Raw genomic sequence first — 11,222 nt, forward strand, 5'->3', positions numbered from 1 at the left:
ATTAACAAAATATTTTAAAAATATAGTAACGCTATTAAATGGCGGTACGTTATTATATGCTAAAGATATACTAAAAATTCTTAATACTAAAATATCTATAGCTTATCATGAAACAGGGCTACATTATAAAATTAAACTTTGAAGAAATATGATTATCGTCATGGTATATTTAATTAGAAAAAAATACCTGTAATATTTATTAAGATTATCATTAATAAACAAAAAATCGTATAAATCTACACTTAAATCGTTTTATATTTATAATATACTTTGAAAATAATAGAAAAGAACTAATTTTGAAAATAATAGAAAAGAACTAATTTTTAAAATAATAGTAAAGACTCTATATAAAACAGATTCAAAAATGTTTTGGAAAAAAATAAATAGATTTCAACAATAAACGAAATAATTCCATTAAAAATAGATTATATTAAAACTTTTTATTTTATAGATTTAATCAATTATTAATTATAGAGAATATATTTTCAATTGGATTAAGATCTGGTGAATAATAAGATATGAAAATTTTTTCAACATTAATTTATGTTAAACGAGTTAAAATTATATTAAAATATTTGACATAACATTATATATAACTAAAATCGGATTATTATTAAAAACTCTTTCTTCAATACATTATACTAAAGATTCAGCAAATAAATTTCGATGATAGCTTCATTGTTTAATTTTAAATGTTCAATTCCATTTTGAGAAATAATATACCATAAATAAATATTTTAATCTTTTGATGTGGGCAGATAAAAACTGTATCTTCATTTATTTTAGATTATACCTAATTAATGTATATAAATTAAATCCGGATTAATCTAAAAATAAAATAGATCTGTATATCATAACCAACATAATTGTACTAAACATCTAACGTTTTATAATATTAGGTTCGTTATATAGCTTTTTGATTTCTTTCTAAAATTTTTACAAGTTAAACCTGAATTTTTATTTTTATTGGTAAATGAAATATCATACGTTAAAATACATTAGAATCCTTATTTGTGCCAATGAATTATCATTACTAAAAATATTTCTAATTTTAATATGTAATTTATATTTATCTTTTTTATTTCATCCTAACTCCTCGTAAAGAATTCAAAATAAGGTTACCCTAGGCCATTATAGCTTTAAATCATGTTTGTTATACTATAAATAACACTCTTTTTCAGAGATTTTATTTAAAATTCTAAAAGTTTCTTAAATTTTTAGAGCCTAAAATTCTAAGTAATTTACCATTTTTATATGTATTTTGTTTTTGTGGGATTATTAGACATAATAAAATCAAAAAAATAAACCTTAAATTTTTTTGATCCTTTTGTTTATTTCTGGAATATATTGTAAAATCAAATATTTAAAAGCCTCCAAAACATATTATTTTGCATGTTCTGTATTAATGTGTTTTCTTTTTCCTAACAAAACATGTAACTCTATATACAGATTAGACATAAACATTTTCTATATAACAATAGTAGGCATGACATAGCCCATCTAAAATATCATAGTCACTAAAAAATTAGAGTTTTTAAAAGTCGGATTAGATAAATAAATTTTTTCAAGAGATTTTTTTCTATTTTTAAAAAAATATACTCAAAAAAGAAATATTTTATATTCTTTGTTTGATTTTAGAATACTTTTTAAATATTTATTTACCCATTCCTATAGATATTTGATGTTCTGAGTGTTTTTTTTATGGTTTTATTTATCCACAAAGTTTTTATTATGATTTATTACATGATATTGATTAGAAATATTTTTTAAAATACAATTTTATAAACCATTTGTTACAATGGTAAAACTAGTTTATATATCTTTATCTGGTATTAAAAAAATTCTTAAAAACTTTTTTTTCTTCCTTAAATATACCTCAAACCATTTAAATGTTCTTTTTAACTCTTCCTTTATTATACTTGTGTTTATAAATACTATTTTTATCAATTTTATTTTTAGAACCTATTTTATTAAATTTAATATACTTAAAATAGCACCTAATTTTTTTAAATTAATTATATATATTTTTTTTTAATGTTATATTTCTCTTATATATGTTTCTATGTGGATTATCAAGAATTCAAAAAACTGATATTTTTTAGTATATAAATAGTTTTTAACCCCAGCCTTTTTCTCCTGAAAACTTCCATTTATATATATCTATTCTTCGTCTTAATTGTTATTAAGTTTATTGGTTTCTTGTAAATCTTACACTAAATCTCTTTATGATTTAATCAATTTTCATGCAAAATTTTTAAAATATTTTAAACACGACTATAGTTTCAAACAACTCTCATCTTTTTTACATAAAAAAATTATAATCAAAAATATGTTTTAGGGTGACTATATCCGCATTTTACATATAAAAAATGTAAGAAAGATAAGACATCAAAATAATATAGAAAGAGTAAAAAATGCTAAATTTTTAACTATATTAAATATTTTTATTATTAGTGCAGTAGCGTAATATATTAATATTTTCATTATAACAAAACATTTTAAATTGGTAACATACATTTTAAGAATATAAAACATTTAAAAGAATCTTTTTATTATTATTAATTTTCATAATACTACAATTTTATAAAGTTATGATAATTTTTTAAAATAATAAAGCTATCCTATGTAATATCAAAAATTAAATATTAAAAATGATGTTGATATGTTATGAGAATAACAATTAAAAATTATAGTAAATATTTTTAAATATATAACCTTTAATATTGTATAAATTAAATATTTAAAATTTTTAATGTCTAATAACAATTTTCAGTGTTTAAAAATATTAATTACTTTCAAAATTTTTTAAATAACTTCTTTATTAGCATAGATCAATACATATTATAAATTATTTTTGTAGATAAAAATTTTTATCAATTTAAAACATTTTTAACCATATTTAAGACAGTTTTATTGATATTTACATATTCTTAAAAATATAAATTATAAACATTTTCATATCTTTATTAGTTACATTTCTATTACTTATCGATAGAATTATATGATAGATATTATTATTATTAATCTAAATTATTTTAGTTATATTAAGAAATTTAATAATAAATATTATTTTTATAATTTTATTATTAATTAAATTTTTATAAAATTAAAAAAAAAAATTATGCTGAGTACTATTCATGAAGTTTTACAGAGTATGAAGAATAACCCTTCACTGCTTAATACGCACACGAATGAAATTAAAAGCACTTTAAAAAAGATAATTTTATAGAAATAGAAGAACTGATAAAAAGAGAAGAAGGTCAAGAAATTTATATTTTGATAATTTTAGAAAATAAAGTAAAATATTTTTTCGAGGATGAAAATGAGGAAAATATTATGAAGGCATTTATATTGAAGTGTGTTAGTGTTTTAGAAATGATTAATATTACAAACCAAATAAGTATGAGAAAACTTTCAAATATTTATGCAATGCTTGGAATTATAGGTTGGCCAAAACTTTTTGAAAATTTTTTTGATTTTTTAGTTTCACTTTTAGAGACAAACACTTTTATTGGATTGAATATTTTACAATATTTTCTATTCCAAGCAAAATATTCAATTCAAGTTACAGAGAAAAGAAAACATGAGATAAAACAGGCAATAAATTGTCTTTCAAATTTATTTTTAAATTCGTTATATTCTATTTTAGATAAAAATTTAAATAATTCAAATGATATAGAAAAGGAAATTTTAAAAATTTTTGAGTTACTCGTCGGTGTTGTAGAAATTAACTTAAAAAAGTTTTTTAATTGCAAAGAAAGAGAATTAGTAGGTTTAATATTTTTATCAATAGTTGAAGAAAAAAATTTAAAAGGAAAAGAAAGAACAGAATTTAAAGAATTGTTATTTGAATATTCAGAACATGTAAATATACCGACAATTTCAATTTGTAAATGCTATCTTAAATTGGACATAAAAAATCATAAATATTTTTATTCTGCATTGTTTTCAGATGATACATTTGAGATAAGCATTGAATATTGGAGGAAAAATATAGATGTTATTAATTTTGAGATATGCTGCAAAATAATAGCTGAATATGACGAATCAGATGAATTTATACAAAAAGACATTCTTAATATTATAATTAGCATTTCTAAAAACAAACAGGACTTGAATTTACAGATATTAAATTCTGTACCTGAGAATAATGAAAAGATACCCAAAAAAATTCTAGTTCAGCTGTTAAAGAATATAAAAAAGAGAAATGAAATTGTTTCTAAAAATCATTTTGTTCAGGCTTTCAATTTAGATATGCTTAGAGAAAAAAGCGTTGTAAATTACATTCCATTTTTAATAAATGATGAAGAAGATTTAAAAGTTGTTTTAAAAGTAATTGATAATTTTCAAATGACCCGTGATGAATATTCAGCAATAATAAATTTATTTGAAAATATTAAAAATTCAGAAGAAATTAAATCTAAATGCATGATAAAATTAGGAATTCCTATAGACTTTCCTATAAACGCAGAAACTATTAAATATTTTTATTACTTTCTAAGAGAAAATTACATCTCTGTAAAGGAACCAAATGAAAAATATAACAAAATTTTTCAAAATGAATTTTATAATTATCTTAAGCAAACTACTCAATATTCTATGTGTTTTGAAATTCTTTTGTTATTTGTAAAACATGGTGAATTTAATAAAGACGCCTTTACACATATCTATAATTTAATTCCAAATCTTAAAATAAAAGATTTATGTTCGTTTATTTCGGTTCTTAAAAATTTAGATTTTAGACAACATTATTATGACGTAATAACTAATAAATTAATAGAAGAGTCTGAAAAAACAGAAGAATTTGAAGGTTTTGAATGTTGTTGCTTTTCATTTATAAATATTTTAATAAAAGAGGACAATTTAAATTTTGTAATAGAACTTTTAAGAATTGATAGCTTCAACGTATCTAAAAAGATAATTGTTTATTTGAAAGGTAAAAAAATAATAAACAAAACAGAAAAGGTTGTGAATTATCTTTTGATAAAATACAACTCATCTTTTTACTACGAACTTCAACCGTTGATTGTTATTATTTTATTAAAAATTATAAAATCCGAAAATGGCTATAAAAGTTTTTCAATTTACAAAACAGAAAAACTTTCTGAATTGAAGAATTTATGTGAGACTCTTCCAGAAAAAAAATCTAAAATTGTTTTAAAAGAATATTTAGCAGACATAAAAGCAGACAATATAACAGAAAGGGGTCGTTTACTTTCAAAAGTTAAAGAACAAAATTTTATCAATAAAGAGGAGAATATTAAAGACAATGAAATATTTAACGGTATTTTTGATAAATTTAATGATTAAATAATTATTTTTAACAATTTTAATAATTTTTTATGACTAGTCATAAAAATACAATGTCTATAAAAATGATGAACATTCCTTTTTATAAACTCCTTTTTTTTTATATAACTCCTTTTTTAAATAAATATCACAAAAAGTTAGTTGTATTTTTATATTTAAAGTCAAAAAATTATAGAATTAAAGAATGACGGATATAGCAGAGAAAAACAAGCTAATAGTAGATTTACGAGAACGTTTAAAAAAATACGAGAATATGGAGGACGAACTAACACAAACGATAGAAGATAAGAGGAAAACAATTAGGAATTTAAAAAACAGATTTTTACAATGGGTGATTCTACTCTTACCATTAACAAGGAAAGGAAAATGAGTATGACTGATTCGGATAAATACATTAATTCTAAAAATAGTAAATCAAGTTCTTTTAAATTCTATTTTCTGTTTTTTGTGGTTGTGTTTTTTTCGGGAGCTGGTTTTGGAATGTATTTATATAAATTTATAGAAAATAAAATATAAAAAAAATAAAAAAATAAAAATATATAAAAAAAAATAAAATATAAAAAAATAAAAAATGGTACTATTAAAAAAAACTCCAACAAAGATTAAAAATACAAAGAGCATCGAGAAACTAGAAAATATATGCAAATCATTTAAAAATATTTTTGTAGTATCATCAGAAATTCTGAATTCTAAATGTCTTCATGATCTTAGAGAACTAATTCTTCCATCAAAAATTTTCTTTGGTAAAAATACGATAATTAAGAGAGTTCTAAAGGACAAACTCACTAATAAAATATCAAACAAAACATTTTTAATTTTATCCAATGATGAGGAAGAAGTTTTATTAGAAAAAATTAAAAATTTTGAAATTACAGGATATTCCTCCATTGGAGATACTTCACCAATTGTTATAGAAAAAGGACCTTTAAAAATTGTTGATAAAGATGTATCTGTTAGTTTTAAGAAGGATATAGAGAAATTTGAAATGAATGTTGTTGATGATTGTGGATATCTTGTTTTGAAGGAAGATTATGAAATTGGAATAGTTGATAGGAAAAAATTGAACTGTTTAAAATTTTTGGAATTAAAGATAAAAGAAGTTATTTAAATGTTGAGGAAAAGATTATTTTATAAATTAAAAAATTTTAGTATTTTTTTATTTTTATTAATATTTTTATTTTTTAAATTAATTTTTATGCAAAAATTGGAACAAGAATTGTTAAATTTAATAAACAAATCTAAAAAACTAGGAAGACCTAATAAACAGTTGAAAAACAACGATTTAATTGAAATAAAATCATCCCTATTGGATAAAATTAGAAAGCTTAGCCATAATTTAGATTTAAAAATATTAAAAAAACAAGAAAAAATTGAAGAACTTAAAAGAAATATTATAAAAATAACAAACAGTCTATCGATTGATAAAGATAAAATTAAAAAAGAACTAAAATATGAAGACTTTAATTTATTAGATTCTGAGTATTTATACATTTTAACAATTTTTAAAAAATATTTTTTTTTCTATAGTAAATTGGAAATGACTGTAAGAAATAACATTAAAAATGTAAATAAATTAAGAGAGTCTGTTGGAAAAAAGAGATATAAAACTTTTGAAATAAATAAAACTTTTATTGAATTACTAAAAAAGGAAGAAAAAGATTTAAATATTATTTTAAAAGAGAAAGAAAGAAAAAGGAATGTTTTAATAGAAAACATAAGAACCATTCATGAAGATAATCTTATAAATGTGAGTGAATTAGAATATTTTAGAACAGATAATTTTAATGATGTTTTTGAAGATAGTAATAACAGCAATTTTTGTGAAAATGAGAAAAATTATTTTTTTTCAGAATTTGATGTTTCAACAGAAAAATTAGAAGAATATAAAAATATAATTTTAGATTTAAACATTGATAATTTGAAAACTATTCAAATATCAAAATTGGAGCATTTAGAAAGAATTCTGAATGAAATTCTTGAAAAAGAAGTATTGATAAAGAGAGAACTAAAAAAGAAAATAGATTTTTATGCAAATACATTAAAAAATAGGAGAAATTATAAATTAGAAAGAATTTCAGATTATTTTAATGCATTTAATAGTTTAAAAGAAGAATATAAAAAAACGTTTTTTGAAATTTTTGAATATACAAAGGAAAATTATTTAGAAGTATGTGAAATATTTAAAATAGAACCTGTAGACTATGAATTTGATAAAAATAATTTTTATAAAATGAAGAAAATAATTGATGAGTTATTGCCCCAAAAGGAAAATTTTTTAAAAATATTAAATAAAATAAACGAAAGAGAAGAAATAAAAGATAAAATAAATGAATTTATAGTGAAAACGAAAAATCCTAAAAGATTATTAGGAAGTTCAAGAATTTTGATAGAAGAAGAGAGGTTTAGAAAAAATACAATTCCTCTAATTATGAAACTAGAAAATGAAATTTTTAAAATGATTTTTGAGTATGAAAAAGAGTTTAATTGTAAATTTAGATTTGAAGGTAAAAATTATATTAAAAGATTAAAAAGTGAAATAAAAGATAGGAAATACACATTTTATACATTGTAATATTTTTATACATAATATTAGATCATAACTTTTTATAAAATACATAAATTTTCATACATAATATTAAATCATAACTTTTTTAAAATACATAAATTTATGGTAAATTAAAAATTTTTTAAAAAAATTATAAATTATTTTTAATTATTCAAAATTTTTAAAATATCATTGACAGAAAGTTCAAAATAAGTACAAACCTTATTTACTTTGAAACTTTCTAATATTTTAGGATAAATTATTCCAATTTTACCAACAATGTGATTATTAGCGAGAATATCAGCAGATCTTTTCTCTAAAAATATAGAATGTTCATTTTCAACATATTTGATATTTTTTATTGCGAGTTTTTTCAAAAGATGAGCAGTAATACCTTGAACTTTGTCAAAAGACGAGACAGATGATGCAATTAAACCAGAAATGTGTTTAACATTTATAAAATCGTCATCTTTGTCGTAAATAGCATTGAAATTTTCATCAGTAATAATTTTTTCCAAATTGTTTGGTACTATAACATCCCCAGTTTCAAATATTTTAACATCCCCTCCAACATGTCTGTTACCTCTGATAGTTTTTAAAAGACCTGCAAGTAAATTATTTCGAGTAATTTCACATTCTTTAGATTTAGGATTAGAAACGACGGCTCCAAGTTTTTCACAGCAAATATTATTAGTATTATTATCTTTAGCAGTAGTAATATTACTATTAATAGCACTATTATTAGCATTAATAGTGTTATGAGAATTTCCAGACGTCTTTAAGAAATCTTCTCTACTCAATAAAACAAAATTCATAACCTCAACGTATCCCCAATTAGCACATTCATATCTTAAAAAATCAACAACTTTATTGATAAATAATTGTTTTCCTGTTGTATTTATCTTTAACTCAGGTTCTGGAATATTATCATATCCATAAGAAATAGCAATATCTTCTATCAAGTCAATTGGATGTAGAACATCCTTTCTTGAATATTGTAATGATACTTCTACAGTATTATCGTTAATAATTTTAACTTTATGCATCATTCTTCTTAAATAATCCTCAATAGTTTCAATTGAAAGATTTACACCAATTTGTTTACAAACTTCTTCTTTTTTTAGTATCATTTTATTTATCGGCTCACGCATTTCTTTTTGTATTTCTAAGAAAGTTTTATTTTTATTATTATTAGTACCATCCTCTTCTTCTAAGTTTGTGTATGAATATGGAACATTGTAAATTTTTATATTTTCACCCCTACCAAAACAATGCAGAATTAGTTCTAACATTATACATACTTTTCTGTAATCAGGTCCTGTTACTTCAATAAATATGCAATTCGTATTAATATTTATTTTACTAAGTTCAGAATTTATAATAGGGGGATAAGATATTATTTCACCATTTGAGTCAATAAAAAATCTATTTTCATCATCTTCAAAATCGAAATACTTAGAATATTTAGTATCTTTATAATATTCTTTAAGATCCTTTACATTTAGTAAATCCTTATTAGCATTTAAATTTTTAGTAGTTAAATTAGCATTGCTAATATCTTTATCAGCTAAATTAGTGGTATTTAAATTTTTAGAAGTATTTAAAGGAACAAATGATTTCTTAGGATCGCACTTAAAATAAATTGGAAATTTAATTGCATCAAAATCATGCGTACCCATAGATACATATTTTCTTTCTCTTCCCAACAAATTATGAAGAACATCCTGGTAATTAATAAAAGATTTATAAGATTCTTCAGTAAATTTTATATTTTCAATTACTGCAAATTTTACAAAGTTACGTTTTGCAGTTTTAGAATAATCAACAAAAACTTTAATATCTTTTAAATTTGTTTTGTTAATTTTAGAATCTTCTTCTTTCTGCTTTGGTAATGATAAATCTACAAAATTTATTTCTTTCAATTCTTTTTTATTTAAAAATACTTCTAAAGCTATTTTTAAACCTTCGAAACATAGTAAATCGTACCTGTTTGAAGGTATATCGATTTTATAATACTTAGTTATATTATTATTATCATTATCTTTATTATTATCATTATTTTTAGTTATATTCTCTGATATTATAGGTTCATACAAAATATCATCTAATTCCAGTCCGAAATCGAATAAAATATTTGAGAATTCTTCTTTATTTAAGTTTAAAGCTGAGAGGATTTGGTTTGATTCGAGTTTTAGAGTTGGCATAATTTTTTTTTTATTTAAGAAATTTTAAAATCTAAAAAAATTTAAAGAAAATTTAAAAATATCTCTCACAAATAACTTATAATTATAATACTTTAGATATTTTATCTTTATTATAATAAGGTTATGCATTTTAATTTAAATATGTTAAAAAAAAAAAAAAAAAAGAACAATTTATATTTTTTATTTATATTATGTATTTCTAATGAGTAATAAAACTTTTTTTAGCAGTTTATAATTTTTTTTGGTTAATTAAAATGTAAAAATTTCACTAACTCTTAATACAATATACTCAACATTTCCAAATATTACAAATACAGATTCTTCTTTAATATTCCATAATTTATAATTATTAAACTTTGTTTTAGTTAGAAATTTAATGTGAAATCCAGAATTAGCAATAGTTATAATTCTATTATCCTGTAAAGTATTTACAATATACTTCTTCTTATCGAAATCCTTTGTTTTCTTAAATATTCTATTTTGAATTATGTTATAAGACAGTCTGAGGTTAAAATATGATTTAATGAATGATGGAATTGGTATTGAAGATTTTTTTATTTTAGAACTCAGTGTTACTAACTTGGATAAGAATACAATTAGGTTATTATTAACATTTTTATTACCATTATAATTATTACTATTATTAAGATTATTATTTTCAATGTTTCTGTATTTAACAGATAAAATATTTTGACATTCTAAATATTTTTCAACATAACTTTCGTTATTATTTATATTATCAGTATTAGTGTTATTATTATTAATGTTCATACTATTTCGTAGGTAAATGTGTATTACTTCAATTTCTTCTAATATCAAATAATTTCTATATTTAACACCGTAATTTCTATATTCGTTGTAATGAACGATTGGTATGTAAAAATTATTTATATATAAAAAATTTTTAAGAAAACATAAAAATTCAGTTGTTGAAGGAATTGTTTTTAGTTTTATTAATGAAAGTTCTAATTTTAAATCTGAGAGTAATGTTTCTATATCTTTAATTCCCGTGTTTTTAGTAAAATCATCTAAAATATTTTTTTTATCATCTAAAGAATTTCTTTTATTATTTAAAGAATTTCTTTTATCATCTAAAATATTTCTTTTATTATTTAAAGAATTTCTTCCAACTTCTAAATTGTTATATTCAATACTTTTAGCAA

The 11,222-nt window shown here is 20.4% G+C and overlaps 1 protein-coding gene across 1 annotated transcript; it reads right to left on the reverse strand.

Moving 5' to 3' along the window:
* Window positions 1-8,076: 8,076 nt before the first annotated feature.
* On the reverse strand, window positions 8,077-8,985 carry LOC121130616 (uncharacterized; the record flags this gene model as incomplete). Its single annotated transcript, XM_040726349.2, has 2 exons — window positions 8,250-8,985; window positions 8,077-8,171 (listed from the first exon to the last, which is right to left on the reverse strand). Coding segments are annotated over exons 1-2 (831 nt in total), but the record flags the coding sequence as incomplete, so codon positions are not given.
* Window positions 8,986-11,222: the final 2,237 nt, after the last annotated feature.

This window comes from Lepeophtheirus salmonis, unplaced genomic scaffold (assembly GCF_016086655.4).
Source record: "Lepeophtheirus salmonis unplaced genomic scaffold, UVic_Lsal_1.4 unplaced_contig_10041_pilon, whole genome shotgun sequence".
NCBI classification, from domain to species: domain Eukaryota; kingdom Metazoa; phylum Arthropoda; class Copepoda; order Siphonostomatoida; family Caligidae; genus Lepeophtheirus; species Lepeophtheirus salmonis.